This window comes from Misgurnus anguillicaudatus, chromosome 23 (genome assembly GCF_027580225.2).
Source record: "Misgurnus anguillicaudatus chromosome 23, ASM2758022v2, whole genome shotgun sequence".
NCBI classification, from domain to species: Eukaryota; Metazoa; Chordata; class Actinopteri; order Cypriniformes; family Cobitidae; genus Misgurnus; species Misgurnus anguillicaudatus.
Window position 1 is genome coordinate 35,683,072 of NC_073359.2, and position 20,195 is coordinate 35,703,266.

The following is a 20,195-nucleotide window of genomic DNA, read 5'->3' on the forward strand; positions in this document are numbered from 1 at the left end:
CTCTACCTCTGATTGGCTAATGTGACTGCCATCATCAGTTTGATTAGTTGTTTCATACGGTCAGGGTCAGGTCGGGGCCAATCAGGGTGAAAGGGGGGGCGGGTCTCGTTACTGTGTCTGGAGTTGATTTTAAATGATGGTAGAGGTAGCTCCAGATCCGCGTACACCTCTGAAAGTTTCGGAGCTGTGTTAAGGTATGCAGTGTTTTTAAATTAAGGCAGCACACTCATGCATTTTATTCTGGGAGTAGAATGAGACCTGTCTAGGAAACCGCCCCATAATGTGAAGTACCTACATTATGCTTTAATTGCCTATAATTATCAAAATTCTAAATGGAAACTGAATAAATAATTACATAATAAAACTGGTTAAAAATAAAAAAGTAGCTTGGATGTAGTGTTACTGGGTCGTCTTTAGTCACTACTTTATAGTCTACTCATTTTATGTCTGACAACAGAACTGATAATATGCAAAATTTGCATTCAGTTGTGTTAAAATGCAATATAATGTGACCGATCAAAGAGTAGAAGTAAAACATATTTCAGGCACCAACACTATCAAACGCAAACACGTACGTATATGCAAATATAAACATTTACATATATGCTAATTATATGACGTCATCACCGCCACAAGTCTATCAAAATCCTGTGGGAAACACTGCATTGTTTCGGCTTCTTGTTCACACAGAGGGTTTTCCGTGTATCTTCCTAGGTCCTCTTTCCGGCAACGATCTCAGAAGATTTACAGGACGTGTTTGTGTTCACAAAGACACTTGTCTGGCAATTTACAGGTATTTTCTGTGACCAAAGCTCTTTGTGAATGGGGTACAGTTTGCAGACATTTCTCGTCATGAATGTTGATTTGCATGTAAATCCCTCATTTTAAAGAGCTGAACCATAACTTCAGTCTTGCAATGATACACGCAACATGTGAATTAGGTTTTTATGTCACTCCTAATTTTTTTACCAGACATTTTTTAAACAAAGTTTTTACTGGTCTCAGTTTTTGTCATTAATAGTCAAATGCTTGTTTGCAGTATTCTGTCAGCAGCACATTTGAAATGTAAATGAAGTAGATAACATGTCCAACCAAAAAACCATTTATTTGAATGCTGCCTACTCCAGGTTTTTGCTTTCCATTTTGTACAGCTTGCCCTGTGTAAGAGAGATTGTATCTCAACAGGGACTTCCTGGTTACATAAATAAATTAAAAACACACTGAAATGTGACCTACGCAACAATCTAATATAGGGCAGCAGTGGTTCTCAAACTGTGGGTCCCAGTTTAATTACATTTTCTGAAAAATGTTAATCAAAACTTTAGAAAATGAAGGCTACCAAACAACAGAACTACAATTCATAATTTGTTATGTTTTTGTTTAAAATTGAGATGGCTTTATGTCACGACTTTTCTTTGGGGTGGAGCTGCAAAGGGAAAGTCCACGGATAGAAATTTTACCTGTTTTGGGGACAAAAATTGAAGGCTGTTTATTGTAAAACACATGAACAGGAATAATGAAGGGAGTTGGTGTATTCACATAAGGAGGAGTGCTATAGGGAACTCGACAATTCATTGGCTGTCACACACAGAGAGATGGGTTTCTTTTTTGCGGAAACACAACTAAGTTCTCTTTTATCTACTGACGCCAGCTGTCTGTAAGTCATTCTTAGATCCTGCAGAGATCTGGAATAACACCAACTGTTTCACATCAGCATTCAGGGTTTGTTTCTAAAATAAGGACCATAGCAATGTTTATTTTTTTGTGTCTGTGCTTCCTGACTGTAAATGGTAAGTTCATTTTTATAGCCTAATTATTTTATCTTACACTTGATGTAAGACTTTATTTTGAATCAAGTTAATCCAAAACAGTTCAACGATTTTTAGATTAAATTTACGGAGCCTCTAAGGGGACATGGAGCAAAAAAATCTAAAGTTTAGTTCAGGGGTGGGCAACTTTGGTCCTGGAGGGCTGGTGTCCTGCAGAGTTTAGCTCTAACTTGCCTCAGCACACCTGCCTAAAAGTTTCTAGTATGCCTAGTAAGACCTTAATTTGACTGCTTCAGGTGTGTTTAATTATGATTGGAGCTAAACTCTGCAGGACACCGACCCTCCAGGACTGAAGTTGCCCATTCCTGGTTTAGTTTCATGTACTCTTCATGTGCAGGATGTTTTTTTAAGTTTAGTTTCGTGTGAGCAAGTTTGACGTGAGCACATGAAACTAAACTTTAGTTTTTTGCTCCATGTTCCCTTAGGGCCTCCGTACCCCAGAGAAACTTTTTGCTTTTTCTCGCAAAACTTTTGCGTCCCCCTGAGAAACACCCTGGTGTTTTTGCGAGAAACTGCAGCGCTTCACAGTGTCACCTGAGGCAGTTCATTGGGCAATTAGGCGCTGTTAGTAGATATATAACTACTGTTATTAAATAATTATACCATATTCTTTGTGTTTAAGTCCACTTTCAAAATAAAACTATAAACCACTCCATTGTGAATGTATTGAGCTGTCTAAACCATTGCTGACTGGGGATAAAACAGAAGTGTTTGTCTGAACTTAAAAATGTATCCTGTTTCACAATGGAGCGGTTTGAGTTTTATTTTGAACTTGGACTTAAATACAAAGAAATACAATATAATTATTTAATAACAGTAGTTATATATCCACAAACAGCAGACATCATTAATGCCAGTGTTGGGGAAAGTTACTTTTAAAAGTAATGCATTAAAATATTAAGTTACTCCCAAAAAAAGTAACTAATTGTGTTACTTAGTTACTTTTCATAGAAAGTAATGCGTATACATTACTTTTTAGTTACTTTTGTGTTACTTTTTCTTGGCTGAGGCTTGATCTCTTTCAGGACTGGCTGGTGTTTTTATGACCAAAAAGTTCTGCATTCAGAAATTGCATATTTCATCATAAAAATGTCGAGCTCTGGGCTGCCATATCAGTTTCTGACTCAAACTGTTCCCACACAGGAGTGTATGCATAGAGTGCATAATGTGACTACAATTAGTTTAATTAATTACATAAATTATGTACTGAATATAACTAAAAAAAAGTAACTTGCATTACTTTTTTAAAAAAAGTAACTCAAATATTAATGTGTACATTTAAAAAGTAATGTTACTTTACTCGTTACTTTAGAAAAGTAATATTATTATGTAAGGCACGTTACTTGTAATGTGTACTCTCAACACTGAGTAATGCCATATGCTGTACTGCAGGCTATACGCAGCTACCCACTTCTTTGGCATGGGGTAGCATACCCACTTTTAAATTTGAAATTAATTTCATGATGATCTTTATTCTGCGAAGTCAAGCAGCAGAGTGAACTAAGACTAACGAGAGAACACAAAAGTTTTGCAAGAGAACGCAAAAAGTTTATTGGGGGAAGGCAAAGCTGTTAAAAAAAATCCTCTTATCCCAAATATTGTCCACCACAATGTCCTCTGGGGGGCACCATAGAAATGAGTTTTAAACATATTTTCTAGTTTTACTTTATATAAGTAGACTTTATTCTTGCCATGATTATAGCCTTAGAAGCTGGCATGGGGTTTAAAGGGGACAGAGAATAAAAAACCATTTTTACCTTGTCTTTGTTGAATAATGGTAGTCTACACACATTCACAAACATACAAAAAGTGCTAAACATGCTAAACATCTCAGTCTCATAGAAATTCCTCTTTTAGAAATGTCAGCCAGAAAACAGCCCAATCTGAAAAACTGATGCTTAGGACATCACAGGCATCTAAATGCCCCTTCACTTTAAAATAATTGGCTACATTTTTTGAGTGGCAGCAAAGTCAGCCAATCAGTAATGAGATTGCAAGTTAAGCCAGTAGGGGGAGTCAAATAGGTGCAAAACCACTTGTTTAAAATCCCCCACCCTAATAGAGCTATCTGAGAGAGGTTTTTAGGAAGCTTCTAAAGCATTACAGACCCAAACAATTTTTTTTGTCTACATGTCACATCACAGAACAAGGATAAATACTCCGTTCAACCATTCTATGTCACCTTTAAAGAGAAAAGAATGAATATCATTTACCGTAGTCTAAAATCAACATTTTGTTGAAGGCATAAAAAGGGGTCTTTTGTCCTCAAGTAGCACAAACTGTGTTAAAGTGTAAAATGTCAAAGCTCTGATTTCCATCTGATTAAGATGAAAATTAAGCTGTTTTCACATCCACTTACATAAAACGGTTTGGTCGGCAAAAAAAATCTCTGGCCAAAAATATATTTTAAAATATGCTAAATACATTTTCAAAAAATTAAAGCTTTATTAAATATAGTTTTGAATTTGTAAATATATTTATTTGTAACCTTCATATATCAACATATATTTGCCTAATGTCTTTTTGCAATTATAAAGTATATTTTTGAAGTGGAAAATGTATTTAATTTGAACCTTTTTACGGGTTTGTAACACTGATGATCTATATAAATGATTGGATTGCGCATGACGTCACAACTGTGAAGCCAACGCGCCGCCATATTGGTATACCCACACATCCTATTAAATCAATGGACGCGATCAGATTTTAATGATAAAACATCACTTTACTGTCTTTGTTTTTATATCTGAAGTTACCCTGTACATTATTACAACACAAACGTCCTAAGCATGTACATACTTATGTACATAGCAGACAGACAGCAACATATTTAGTATTAATGACAAACGTGCTCATTCTGAAATCGATATAAATAATCATACTTTGTACCGTATGTGCATGCAATAATTTGCTGGTTTTATGTTATCTAAACCAGTGCTTTAAGTGGCCCAAAAGAAGTGCCGGTACTCTATTTTTCTTTTTTTTTTTTTGCTGACTGGACTTCTATATTGAAGGGGTTTTATATTCAGCAGTCAACAGACGAGCTTGTAAAAAATAATAAATCCTTATATAAGTTTGTAGATTTGCTTGAGCTTAAAATAGCTATTGAACATACATAAAATGTGCAAAAGGTAGATAGCCTAAGTAAAATTTTCAGCATGGTCAAATGCTAAAACTAGTTGTTCAGATAGAAAGAGCTTAAAAACAAAAACTTTAACATGACACCAAGACCATGTCTATGGGTTCAAGAATAACAAAATACTGGCAATTTAAAACTAGAAAGTCAGCACTTTATTTTTTCCCATTGTTTTCCATTTTGCGGGTGGTAAAACTACTGTGCACGTCGTTCAAATTCATTGAATTTTCGTTGGGCAGTGTCCCAAACCAAAAAGGGCACCAAAGGGGGTGGTACTATTAGTTAAATTACTAGCATCAACTTAGACAAGTGATTATAATGGGAAATATAATAACAAGAATTAAAGTGTGACAAAAAATATTCAATATGATTTACCTGCTGGCTTGATGGATCTTTGAATCCATGTTTGCAATGTTGAACTGCCTTTAGAAGCAGCCTCCCTTTCCGTTCTCTGTCTTTATTTTGTGAAGGCATTTGTGTTTTTTGTATTTTTGCCTACAAAGTGTGCCAACAACAGCAAATTTAGTGTTTATATTAACTTAGATCTGATCGGGAACATTAAATCCATTAGACAACCGATAAGAATGTGGATATTTTGTTGTTGTTTGCTTGCTAAGTTGTTAGCACTTTTACATTTTACAAATACATAAACAAACTTCCAAAGGAGTAATTCTGCGGTTTAACAGCTGATATAATGTAATAAATCTACCTGTTAATGCAACGAACTTCAGAAACTGTCGTCCAGGCAGAGAGTGCACACAGAGATGCTGCGGGGCGGGCGGGAAAACACGAAGTGGATTAGCGGAATCAGTATCTTTAGCGATCTTTAGGATCTTTTTATAGATCACAACTTTTGCGTGCGAAATTACGGAAGATAAAATACGGGAGATTTAAGGGAAAATACTAATACAGGAGGACGGCGGGAAAGAAGGGTAAAATACGGGACTTTCCCGGCCAAAACGGGATACTTGACGGGTATGAGTCACACTTCTCCACACCACGTTGAGGCTGACGGACAGCAAAGGCGACGCATGCGCTTTTAACTTGTAAACTCAAGGGTGTATGGGTAATGTAGTCTCTGCTCTCGTTGGATGAATTAGGATTAGGAAGTGTACATTGTGAAGAGCGCTCTGAAAAGCGGCAGCGCAGCCAAAGAATTAAAACCTCTTATTTAAACAGATGTGCAAATGAGCGTTCCTGTACGCTAAAAGAACGTTCTGGGCTCAGGGAGAGGTGGTGGTACGCTCAAGAGCTATTTTTAGAAGTGGCGGTACTGAGTACCGGCGCGTTCCGGCCCACTTAAAGCACTGATCTAAACCTACAAGTTACCCAAACTTATTTAGAGAAATAACGCAGACCGTGTAGCTGAATGTCAAAAAAACCTTTATTTATACCCGTGTCAATAACAGAACGCAGCAGACACATTCATCTTAGCGGTTTTTTATAAATCCATTTTCCTGCCCGATTAAAGCATAAACATTGCAAATAACACCAGAATTAACAGTTAATTTACGTACACATATCCTAAAAATAATCTTGCGTGACTGATACGCTGTAAAGCGGGTGAATTTAAAACATGATTTTGAATGGAAGTCAATGACGCCGTCTGCCGGTTGGGTATACCAAGATGGCGGCTCGAACTCTGCGCTGGCTTCACCTCACACTGTTACATTAAGCGTTCTATGCGCAATCCAGTCATTTATATAGATCAGTGGTTTGTAAACAAAGTTTTTCTTCCAGTCCAACGTGAATGTAATTCCTTGGATTGAAATATGTGGAGAGTTAAATATATATTTTTAATGATTAAAATATATAGATTTTTAAAACATGTTTCAAAAATACAAAAATGTCCATTATTTGTGAAAATATATTTTTGTAAACGTATTCTAAAATATATAAATATAGTTTTTTTGCATTTTTGTATATTTTTAAATATTTTATTTTTTATTTTTCGTATGGGGCATGCCTAAAAAGGACACCAATCGTACCTGCCGTGTTGATTGATTGTATCTTAAAAGGGTTTATATCATTTGAATCACATGAATCTTGCTTTCCAAAGTCATGTGACATTTTGTTTTTGAGTTGTTATGTCATGAAGTTTCCGTTGAAGCACGCAATGTTCCTCCCACAGTACACTGGAACTTGTCAAGCAGGTTTATCCGGTGATTCCCAACAGCTTAGTTTTAGGGTGTGCCATGTTGTGTTAAAAATGGTAGTCAAGTATCTCAGCTGAAGTCATTGTATTGACTTATTGTTCTACTAAGAGTTTTTGTTTACTTTTAGCTAGTTAATAAAATTATATTGCCAATAGTATTGCAATTCTTATTATGGATTAATAAATGTTTTGGTAACACAACTAAAAATTCAGAAGTGACATTAACAGTAAAAAATATATATTTTCAATCCAATAACAGGCATCTGAACGATCCCACAAATGAATGTACCAGGAGATTAGTTACTAAAACTAGATATGATGATGGTTGTAATCAAATTTAAGGATTTAAAGGGGACCTATTATGCTAAATGTATGTTTATTAGGTGTTTGAAATTAATGTGTCTGCAATGTATTTGTGTTATTAACAAACAGCCTATGGTAAAAAAAACTCATTCTAACTGGATCAAATGGAATAATTAATGGAACACAGATGGAAATGAATGAACTAATTACCTGAAAAAAAGTAGGACACAAAGGGTAATCTCAAAATATGACGAAAAAACAGACAGATATGTGACACATTGCTTTTTGTTTTTAACGAGTTTTACCTGTTACAAAAACGTGAATTTATAATGTTTATTAGTGGAACTGAAGGTTGGATTAAACATGAAACGCATGTGATCGTTGTCATCAGTAAGGCGACCAAACACGAAGAACTATCATCATCAGATCTCCCTGAAGCCGCTTGGGAGAAGATGCGTCAGCTGTTCTTGAATCACTCTTGTGGTACTTTGATGCTGTCGGCGGCAGCTTAAGTCGGACAAAATTTTTAAGGGCATGCACTGCTTCAAGACAGTCGCCGATCGGTCTGTGCAGTGCCACATGAAGTCGAATACACCTACTGCGTGCTGCGCTGTAAAAGAAAGTTTGTATGCGGGTGAGTCAGTACTTCAGTCTCATTAAGATTGGTGCATTTAAAGGCGGAGTCCACGATGTTTAAAAAACGCTTTGGAAAATGAGACGGGCCGACTACCAAAACACACTTATAGCCAATCAGCAGTAAGGAGCGTGTCTACTAACCGACATCCTTGCCGGGTTGCGTATGTGTGGGGCGGGTTTATCAACAGAAGGTCCAGATTCTATTGGGGTAGAGGCGTGTTTGTTTAGGTGATTTCAAATATCAACATTGGCTTTCAAACATCGTGGACTCCGCCTTTAAGCTGTTATTTCTGCGTAAGTGTCAAAGTTTCAAAGCACTTGCGGTTTAAGTCGATGAACTGTCTTTGATATGACCTGGAGAAATAATAAAGGATGTAGCTGTCGATGTAGTACAAGAACAAACTGTGCCAGCTGGCCAATAAGAGTAGAACATACTCATGAAAAGAAAAATGTGTTTTCTGCTTCGAATTAACCATTTCGGCATCTTTGAGACATTAGGTGACACATAAATGTTTTTTTAAATAAAAAACACTTTCAACCTGCCAAAACAATATTAGGAAAGTTTAAAATAAATAAATACTAGTACTAGTACAAAAAAGTTGTATGTGTAAAATCATGATACATCTTTAGCCATCGCTAAATTATTTTGTCTAAATTAGACAATAGTGTTGTTTATAATGTTATTTATGTGTATTCATAAATTGTTTCTGTTTGTGTTGTTCAGGTGTGTTTGGTGCTGAAGTGAAGTCAGTGTCAGTGATGGAGGGAGATTCTGTTACACTACACACTGATATTTTCAAACAAAAAGATGATATGGTGGTGTGGTCTTATGGACCTGAAAACACTTTTGTTGGAAGAATCAATGGAAAGGCCAATAAGACCAAGTTTTCAGATGATGAGAAATTCAGAGATCGAGTAAACCTGAATCTTCAGACTGGAGATCTCAACATCCGTGATAGCAAAACTGAACACTCTGGAGTTTATACACTTCAGATCAGAATCAACTATAAAGTCGTAGAATGGAAATTCAATGTCATTGTATATGGTGAGTATTTTAGGTTTAATATACTCTTGTGTTTTAAAAACACTAAACATTCAGTAAGTCCCATCACTTATTTTTTCATTAGTTTGTTGAAAAACGGTGAAATTTCAATGCATATTTTGTATGCATTATACTATTTACAAGTAAAATGTACAACTGCCAAGTAATTAGTTTACTGAAAAGGCAAAGTGATTAGTTTTGGAGGAACTGGTCTTTTAATAACACTGAGAGACAGAAATGTTTAAGTGAAAATGACAACCAACACATACTCAAAATGTGACACCTGCATTTAACTCATCCTTGTGAATAGCACACACAGACGGAGCAGTAGGCAGCTATCACTTAGCGCCCGGGGAGCAATTCGAGTAAGGTGCCTTTAACCACAGTCACAACCCACCAGCTATGAGCTTCAAACTGGTATCACTCAGATTATTACCCCAACTCTCTAACCACTAGGCTACAACTGCCCCTAGTGGTTAGAGGGTTAAAAGCACAATGATGATAAACAGTCATGGATGAACAAAACTATAAAAGCCACCTTTCTTTTTGCCTATTTTCCAGCTCGTCTGCCCATTCCTGTCATCTCCACAAACTCATCACAAAGTAGTAGTTCATCATCATCATCATCAAATTGTTCATTATTGTGTTCAGTGATGAATGTGAGAGATGTGAGTCTGTCCTGGTATAAAGGAAACAGTTTATTGTCGAACATCAGTGTGTCTGATCTCAACATAAGCAACATCTCTCTACCTCTGGAGGTTGAATATCAGGATACAAACACATACAGATGTGTGGTTACTAATTCAACCAGCAATCAGACTCAACATCTCAACATCAATCATCTCTGTCAGACGTGTTCAGGTGAGTCACTTGTGATTTTAGCATTTATTGATTTACTTATCTGAGATATACAGTAATACTGCTATACAAAGCAGTCCTGTCAATAAGTTCAGAGTAATCAGGGGTGTGATTCTTCCGGATAAATCCGGAATTCCGGCTTTTCCGACCTGAAAATGAGGCTTTCGTGAATCATGCAAATCCAATTTTTTGCGTGTGTGTGGGGGGGGGGGTTGCAAGGCACCGTTATAAATAACCGCATATCACTCCGCAATAATCTATTTATTTGCCACAATGGAACTTCATTCAAAGCAGAGTTCACAGAGCCTGCAGTCCGATCTCCGGTGTGTGTTGTTGGCTGCGAATTAAAAAAAATCATGCGTTCGCCTACAAATGGTATGAGAGAAACACGTCTTTCACTCTCAACCAAACTAACAAACTAGCCAATCAGAAGTAGAATAGGGAGGGGTCTTTGAGGTGCGGCTGAGGTCCAGCTCAGCTACAGATGCCGCGCGGCCGCGGTGAAGTCATAAGTTTACGTTGAGTCAGCAGGATGAAGAGTAAGTTTATGAAGCCTAGGTAAGACAACGTAATTGATAAAGGACATAACTCAGTGGCGCTGGGCATGAATAGAAGGAATAGGCAGAGACAAACAGTATTTTAGTAGGAAGAAATTAAGAGAACCAGGTGTTTGATGCTTTGACAAAACTGTCCGTTTCAAATCAGGCTATGCCAGTAATGTAAATAACAGATTTCTCGTCGAGGTGAAATGCGGTCTCGCGATATCAATATAAAGTTGCGTTTTTGTCAAAAAGTTTGCTTGCATTATATTATACTGTAATCACATACGTTAACGCGCGCATATACGCGAATCAGATCCAATGTCATCCTGACGAACACGCATACGTTTGCTCCTCTTAATGGTTTGTAAATCTGGCAGTAACGCTTGCGATTACAGAATAATATAATGACAAGCACAAACATTCATGGATCTGGTGTGTGAAACGCGTAGCTTTGACTGTTAGATGCTTTGCCAAAAGAACTATGCAAAAGACAAATGCACTTGACTGCCTTTCCAGAAAGTCACAACATTTGAATAAAGTAACAAATGATGTAATCAATAATTAATCTGTATTAAATGCCCCCACTAATTATTCTATAAACATTAAACATGTTTTGACCAATGGCGAATCTCATTTATCATATGTTTATGTGGCTTGTGTGCCTTAATATTATTACAATATGCAACCAAAGATTTTACTAAAAGGGCACAAATTTGTTTACAAAAACATAAAAATCCTCATAGATCTATTCACTTATTTTTACTCTTACATGGATGTATTTACCTTTAAATGCACAAAATGATTTTGTTCAGTCTGATGCAGTGGCAAGGCTACATAATGATCAGGGTGGCACCTGCCCACGCAGATTGACGATTGGCCAGATCGATCAATTTTGAGCACAAATTATATTTCAACTGTATTTCATTTTATGTGTGTGTGTGCGTGCGTGCGTGTGTGCGTGTGTGTGCGTATGTGTGTGTGTGTGTGTGTGTGTGTGTGTGTGTGTGTGTGTCGCCACGTCATGGTAGGTGTGCCGTATATTTTCCTGCTTTTTTGTCCTTTGCCAATCACACCTATGAGTAATATAGAATAAATCCAAACCTAACAATTTATTAGCCAGTTAAGGAGATCATAATTCAAAAGCCAATTCACAATTCAAATCAAATGTGATAAGATGATGTAAGCATCACATACCTGGCAAAAGGACAATACACTGTAACAGTGTAGGAGATCTGACTACAGATACCCAAAGTAGACTAACAATACATTCAATTCAATTCAATTTTATTTATATAGCGCTTTTCACAAAAGTCAATTGTTTCAAAGCAGCTTTACGTTAATAGATGCAGTGAAAAGCACAGAAAAACGGCAGATAGTACAACATAATACACGATAGCATAAGCAGTTAAATTTGCTGCGGCTATGACTCAATATTATAAGTGAACGTATTACTAAAGTAACGTCTAGAAGAGGAAGCTAAGTTAAGCCCAAAAAGGCTGCCTCCCCGGGGTAAAAAAACCCCTAGGAGAAAAAAACCCCGGGCTGTTTAGCCGAGGAAGTTAAAAAAAGTCCTAGTAGGGAAAAACCCTTGGGAGATATATACATATACACACACATATAAACGGATAAGGAGATTTAGCAGAGATTAAGCGGGTTGTGCCGGTGATCGTTGGTCAGGCATCAGCTGGGCATCACATTGAAGGACTGCCAGTAGATCAGAGGTGTGCCGACTTTCACATCTACCGGAACTGGGTCTGTTTGTCTTATTGTCCTCGGGGTCGAGTACGAGACAGGTACAGAAAAACAAAATCATATTAGCGTAGGGGCCGTTCACATGTAATGATGTCCAAAGACACACAGCACCATGTGTTCAATCCTAAATATAGAAACTCCCCCTGAAGCCTTTGCAAAATTCCCTTAAATATCCGGAGAAAACAAAGCATTGTAATAATAGAAATTTGGTAGTGATTAGGCGTTGTGGACCCAGTGGGCAGCACCTCATGGGCAGGGCCAGATGGAATCAGCTGACATTTTTTGCCTTTTCTGTGGAATTTTTTTGGAAAAATCTGCAGAATGATTTTAAATGTTTTAAAAAGATATTAGAGATTTTAAGCTGTAAATATTCCAAAACTGCATGTAAAATAATTACTTTTTACAGGCTTACAATTAAATAAATACACCAAACCAATAAGTCCTCTGAATTAAACTGGACCAACATGATCCAGATAATGTGCATGTCAAGATAAAATTATATTTTGTATATAAAATGACATATATTATTGTTTATAGTGATTTATGGCAGAATAAAAAAAATCTTGTGTTAAAACGTTCTCATTATGAATTTTGCACTTATCAGGTTAAAAGGAATACTTCACCAATTTAGCATTAAGCTTTGTATCAGTAGACACCTGGCAGTATTTCTGAATGAACGTGTTTCCCTACCTCATGTCCCCGTGAGAGGAGAGATATCTGTATTGTGGTTGTCCAAAAAATCGTCATTTTGCGTCATCGGAGGAGTTTTTGGCCAGAGGCGAAGACTATAGTCTCAGCCTCAGACGTCACGCCCACAAACTGTTGGCTGAACGTCTGATGTTTTTCGTACACTTTTCTGGAAACCCTGTGAAAATGTTAAAGTCGTCTTTGATTGGTTGGAAAAAAACGGATTTCCAGGAGACGCGAGTGTCGCGATTAGTTTCAGTCCCTGGAAAACAAAGCTCTGACGTTCCATTGAGGAAGAGAATCAGTCGTGTTCACGTGGATAATAATGAGCAGTTATCATGATCAGCTAAACATTGGATTCTCAAAAATATGCATAGTTCGCGGCATCGACTCTCTAAAAGGCGTCCAAGAGTTTTCTTAAGGCAGTTAGTGGAGTTTAAAAGTTTGGTTCTCCTGAATTGCTTGTATGTGTTAAAAAGTGGAGAGATATGCTTCAAACAGACGTTTAACAGGATCGTCTCATTGGTGTGGCTGTTGATGAAGTGCACAACGTTGTTCTATGGTGAGTAATGTTGTTTATTTAGATACTATTTGGTTGCGGCTGGTTATTTCAATAACTGACTTGTTGCCAGCCGGCTCGTTATTGTGGGGAGTCCGAAACGTGACGCTAGATGAAACAAACTGTGATTGGTTGTTTGACATGTCGGTCAAACAGCTCGTGGGCGGACTTTGTCCAGAAAAAGCAACGAAAAACACCAGACCTTCAGTATTGAAGGTCTGGCTACGCGAGACTACGAAGACTACAGCCAGTATTAGGAGCTACTTCCGCATGTTTTCTCCCCGCCCATAGGGGTTGGACTGCAAGTCCATTCTGAAAAGCCCGAATCAAAACGAGAGTCAGCCATCTTTAATCTTCGCTAAGCTAAGCTAGCCTGGTCGTGCTTTGTGGAGAAAGCAGAGCAAACAAACCACAACGGCAGAGTGTAGTTTTGAAAACGGATGGCAGAAGGGGATTTTGATGACCTGTTGCTCGAATCTGATGGTCGTGGTTACCTGTACGAGCTGCAATACAACGAGGAACAGTTACGGATGATCGAGGAACAAGAGGCTGCCACCGCGGCTGCTGTAGCCGAGGTGGGGCCGGTCTGGTGGTGTAGGTGCTCTCGTTGTGCGCCTATGGACACCGAAAGATAGTCATATTGCTGTCGCGAATTTCAGTGATGGAATTTTCTTCTTGAACCCCGCAAGGAGAAACTGAGGCATGGGTATAAAGTGAGTATTTTGTTTTTCACGTCCGTCAGCTGAGCTATGGTTGTTATATTTACACCTATGTTAGCCTATTGTATGTGAAAATAGCTTGCATTGCTAAAGTCGTGCTTACTGTTTTTCCTTACATCCTATTGTCACTTCATGGAATGGGTTTTGCAAGGCGAAAGACTGGGGAAAGGACGTCAACTTGTTTTACCTGCCTGTGTTGTTCAGGACATCAGACGTAGATATCCAGCTCCTTACGGACATTATAGCGGCTATAAAGAAACGGATGAAGCTCTGGATCAGCTATGAGTGGGAGTTGTTTATGTTTTTTAATAAAAAGTTAAAACTCACATTTGTTGTGGTTCGTGTTATAGTCCTTATTGTTGCTACATTAGAGTTTATAAAGAAACAGTGACTGCAATTTGAGGAAAGCATTCTTTTTTTTTAAAGTTTAGGTCTAAATTGTGTAACGCTTTTAGCCCAAATGATTTTGTAAAGTAATGACAGCTAAATCACAGTAACAGTAATTATTGCGCCTCTACAAGTCTATAATGTATAACTTTGGTGTACAAAAGACAGGGTTAGATGAAGAAATGTATTTTTTATTATTCACAGAGGAAAAATATTGTGCCACAAGCGAAAAGAACACATTAAAATAAACAAGGACATAATTTACATCTAAAAATGTCCTGCACAAAATAAAAACAAAGCAAAAAATATATACAAAAACATTGTGTATATATACACACAGTATATAATAATATAAAAATAAAGAGTGGTGGCAGAATCTGATTAGACACAGCAATAGAACTCAGGGAAGAGGTGATTGTTATTATTATTATTATTATTATTATTATTATTAGAAAGTGTCAGTCTCAGAAGCGACTTTTGAAAGAAGTCGTGGCAGCCTCCTTTGATGGTTTAGGCACTGGTGCAATGTTGGGTGGCAGCGCAGGCTGTGGCAGGGCAAGTGAGGAGGTTGGCACGTTAAACACAATGTTTGGATTGAGTCTTGTCAATGGCCTTCTGGATGAGTTCGAAGATTTTCTTCAAGACCCACTGCTTGGATCTCTTGCAGAACATTTGGTTGAACCGTGCTTCTCCTGTAAAGGGTAGGAAATTAGATTAGATTCAACGTTACTGTCATTATGCAGAGTACAAAATTTGTGTCCAACCAGAACTGCAAAAAATATAGTGCAGTGTAGACAGTAGTGCTGTTTGTTTACAGAAGGTGGTTAGAGTAATATAAACAAAATATAAATGTGTGCAGTTTATTAGCTGTTACCTTGTAAGGGCAGAATAAATATGGATATGTAATATGAAGCATGTATGAACAACATGTACAGATATGTGCGATGTAGTAGCAGTAACCTAATAGTAGTACAAATAATATTGATTTATGCAGTGTATAAACAGAATATATTATAAGAAAAACACAATAAATATTCATATTCAGCAAGAACAATATAGATAAGATATGTACAGCTATGGGCAGTGTGGTACCATTGTAGTGCAGGAACCTTAATTGGGGAGGTATTTCAAAAGTGCGCTGTGAAAGACTTCCAGCGGCCCTGTGTGCAATTATATAAAGAGAAAGAAAGAAGGGATATAACAAAATACCGTAAAACTTCAAATAATATGCCGGGCTTTTATTTTCCCAAACCTATCATCACACCAGGCGTCTAAAAGAGACAGGCGTCTATAAGAGACAGGCTTTTAATTTAATTGTTCCAGCATGACAGCAGGAGGTTACCACATATTACGTTTTATTTTTAATTTGAATGTGTTTAACAAATTAGTTCGTGTAATAACAACAGTCTTAAATTATTGGCAGTATAAATAAAGCAAACAATGATATGTTTTTTTATTGGGTGTTGCGTGAAATCTTACCCAGATACAACAGTGCTATTTTCTGATTGGCTGTTGTGTAGCCTCTTTCTTTTTTTTGTATTGGCTCGCTCGACTAGAACTCTAGGGAAGACGGGCTTGATAGAGAGAGAGAGCAGTGCGGCCAGATACATTTTAGGCGCTGCAGCATATTAAATATGATAAATAGTGTTTCCGCGTGAGAAATACAATGTGTGGCGGGAGTGCATGCATGACAAAAGACTGAAAGCCCGGCTATTATCAGCGGCCTCAAAACACTACCGGCCCACCCGGAAAAGTCCCGACTCTCCCGATTGCCACTTCGCTACTGTCATCATCACCTCAATCCTGGCGACTAAGCTTGTTGTGTTGTCATAGTGATGAGTAACGGAACGACTGCGTCTGCCACGTGACATCTACCGGTAAGCAAAAAAAACTTTAGCGTGTTCAATCTGCACCATAGAACTGTCTTAAACAGACTATCTGACGGGTTTTAGAAGATTAAATACAACCCGAAACTAAAAAACAGACCAGGCCTTTATTTGAGACAGACGTTTATTTACCCAAACCTGTCGTCACACCAGGCGTCTAAAAGAGACAGGTGTCTATTTGGGACTCGGCTATTATTTGAAGTTTTACGGTATTTATCATATTTAATATGCTGCAGCGCCTAAAATGTATCTGGCCGCACTGCTCTCTCTCTATCAAGCCCGTCTTCCCTAGAGTTCTAGTCGAGCGAGCCAATACAAAAAAAGAAAGAGGCTACACAACAGCCAATCAGAAAATAGCACTGTTGTATCTGGGTAAGATTTTACGCAACAACCAATAAAAAAACATATTATTGTTTGCTTTATTTATACTGCCAATAATTTAAGACTGTTGTTATTACACGAACTAATTTGTTAAACACATTCAAATTAAAAATAAAACGTAATATGTGGTAACCTCCTGCTGTCATGCTGGAACAATTAAATTAAAAGCCTGTCTCTTATAGACGCCTGTCTCTTTTAGACGCCTGGTGTGATGATAGGTTTGGGAAAATAAAAGCCCGGGGGTATTATTTGAAGTTTTACGGTAAAACATGATCATTAGGATTTGGAAAAACAATCACGTGTACAACGCAACTTCTCACCAGTATGTTTGAACAGGGCCATCTTTTCCATGTCTCTCAGAAGCCTTTTATCAAGGACCAGCGATGACAGGCCTTGAAATGCCACAGTATGTCCTTCGTCATCATCTGTCCACTCATGCTCATTACACACATGGTGTAGAATGGATTTCGACCGGCCTTTCAGTACCAGCACGAAAATATGATTATTATCAATAAGTCTAGAAAAATTGTTTTTCCTAAAAATGAATCAAATTAGAATCAAATGTCTTACCTCAACGTCCCCCTTACTGGTTGCACAGGAAAACCACATATGATTTAGGACAGACCTATAAAAGATAATACAATTAGTAACTTTTAACCTTACAAACCAATGTAAAGTCTCCCACATTACAAACAAACACTGACCTGTCCATGCAAGGAGGATTTCATTGTTCTTTTTCCCCTTCTTCTGCATCTTCTTCTGGAAACCTGTGAGTAAATGCAGAACAATACTTTTGCATTACTTTCACCAAAATAACAGCGGAAGTTTGACTTTGCAGGTAGTTTTTGAATTTATCAACACCGGATCAATAAAGTCTGAATATGAATATGCAAAGTAACTAAAGCTATAAAAATGATATGCAATACAGTAATATGCAATGATAAATTGCATATTACTATATTTTACAGATAAAAGGCAATGGTATTTACTTGTAGCAAGCATAAATATGATTTAATTAATAATGTACATCTCGCAAATGTATCTGCAGTTATCTCGAATAACTTTACAGTAACAGGCTTTTGTGCTTACGCAAATCCAGAAGTAGCTCGGTAGCTAACAGTTGTTTTATTTTGAGAACACCCAACTTATGTGTCATTATCTATCTAGCGTTACTTTGCTAACAACTGTATCACTATGTAAAGGCTACTGTGTGATCAGAAACGAGTATTAGCAAGAGTCTTACCTCAAACGTAGACGAATGCGTTTGATGCCAGATGGCCCCGGCTGTTCGTCGTGTCTGTGAAGGTACATGTAGACGGAATCGCAGTGTCCTTTAGCGTGTTTCGCTTCATTCCGAGTACATTGGGTTCGATATATTCCAGCTTGAAATGGAGACTGCAAACCCTCAGGTTTTTCAATTTTACCGCATCGTTGTCTTCTCTGAACTTTGCGTGGTTGATAGCCCGCAGCCATTGTTTACACCGCTCCAAATCTTTAACCGGCAAATGATGAAAACTTACTGTTTGTCCTTTCCCGGTTTTGGTTGAACATCCCATTACAACGCAACGTATCATCATTTCGATGTTGAAACGGTAGTATTTATAATAATATATCAACTAAATCGTCGCAGACGTGTCTGTAAAAGTTGTATTTAGCCTAGTAGTTGAATCCCCCTCCCTCCTGCCGTCTGTAACTGGTAGGCGTGACTAGTGAGTGGCCTCGTAGAGCAGCGAAGCAATGCATTCTGGGACTTGGTGTTTTTCATACACATAAGCCAAAAAACTAATTTTCTTGCTTTTCTCGGCCTAGAGGGCACCAATTTCTAAAATAACTTCACACTTCTACTACATAGGTGACCCAATTTAATAATATATTCAAATTTAAATTGTCTGAAGAATTCTTTTAATTTTCTTATTTTACAACACAATGTAAACTTTATATTAAACATAACAAAAGCATTTGTCTTTAACATTGAAACCGATCTCAGCAAACAGAATGTGCAGGGTTATGTAGCCTACTCCTTGTCAAAGACAACTCACAAACCCGTGAGATTTTGTATACACTCTTTATTGGAGCTCTGATCAGATAGGACGGGGAGAAGGGAACAGATGTGGAGGTGTGGGTTTTGCAAACCAAATTTAAACTCTGTGGGAAACCCACTGCATTCTAGAAAATGTTCTGGTTCTCACGAAGAAGGGTTTTGGGGACTAAGCCCCTTGCTGTGAACCCTGTAAAGGACTTGCTGTAGTTTAGAGAGTTCTTTTCCCTGTGGAGAGATCTCCCCTTTGCACTCTTTTGGTCAGGGTCTGGCATCAGTCTTATAATATCTGATTATTCTGTTTCTCTTTAATTTTGTAGATTTTCCTCTGTGGTTGGTCATTGTTGGACTTCAAATATTTGTTCTTATGATCCTTGTGATCATCTATGTCTGCAGAAAAGACAGAGGTGAGTGGGTCATAAAGCTTCAGTTTACCTAGCAAACAAAACACTTACTATTTCTATATTTAAATCACTGCTAATGAGAAAGAAACATCAAGTATCATTCTGTTTTTCAGCAGGTTTCATGAAAGCTAAAACAAATGAGACGGATGAAGAGAGCAGCACAAACTCAAGCAGCTCGTTTGAGGATGGAGAAGCTTCAAGGTTTATGAATGGACTGAAAAAAAGTGGCATGCATGAGGGACCTGATTGAAGCTTAAGGAAATACAGGCTGTGTCTCAATCAGCTCCCTCGTTCAATAATCAGGGCACTGATCAAACATTCAGCCATATTAAGGGCTGCAAAAACCATGCAGGGAGTATCGGCGCTCCCTATGGATGCCATAGTCACACTAGACTTTGAGTATGCGAGTATTTGTCGGACATTGCTGTGGGAAGCAGCTCATCAATATGATCTTTGGCTTCGTCTGTGCTTTTCTGTAGAGAGAACGGTCACGCAGTTTGTACTAGTCACAACGCTCCACATGATACGAATGCACAGGTCAGAGTTCACCAGACTTGAACTTTGCTATGCTGCAACCTGCGAAGTGTTGCATGAGCTTGCACTTTTTGGTCTGATGCATTTGCTTGCATATGAAAGGGAGTCAGTGTGACAAAAAGTCTAGTGTTTTAGGCAGCTGACTGGCTAGTCTGTTTGAGAGCTGTGCAGTGAGTAAACCTCACTCCCCGACCTCAAGAGGTGCTGTACAGATGACAGACAGGTCCTGGTCTTAACCTCCTTAATAGGGAGCCCGGCTGCTATGCCAGACCAATCGCCTGTTAAAATTCTGCTTGGTGCGGGGGCGAGTGGGACAGGGTAAACTGTCTTATCAGGCAGTGACTTTG

At 37.9% G+C, this 20,195-nt stretch overlaps 1 protein-coding gene and 1 long non-coding RNA gene across 2 annotated transcripts; one reads left to right on the forward strand and one right to left on the reverse strand.

Annotated features, from left to right (window-relative positions):
• Positions 1–7,243: 7,243 nt before the first annotated feature.
• On the forward strand, positions 7,244–13,861 carry LOC129453194 (uncharacterized). The gene is made up of 4 exons (XM_073861814.1): positions 7,244–8,057; positions 8,784–9,104; positions 9,663–9,962; positions 13,791–13,861. Exons 1-4 carry the CDS (start codon positions 7,958–7,960, stop codon positions 13,859–13,861), a joined length of 792 nt encoding a protein of 263 aa, XP_073717915.1. The 5' UTR covers positions 7,244–7,957.
• Positions 13,862–15,232: 1,371 nt separating this feature from the next.
• LOC141359651 (uncharacterized) lies at positions 15,233–18,344 on the reverse strand. Its single transcript, XR_012366133.1, has 3 exons — positions 17,193–18,344; positions 15,698–15,765; positions 15,233–15,297 (listed from the first exon to the last, which is right to left on the reverse strand). It is a non-coding gene; the product is annotated as an uncharacterized lncRNA (long non-coding RNA).
• Positions 18,345–20,195: the final 1,851 nt, after the last annotated feature.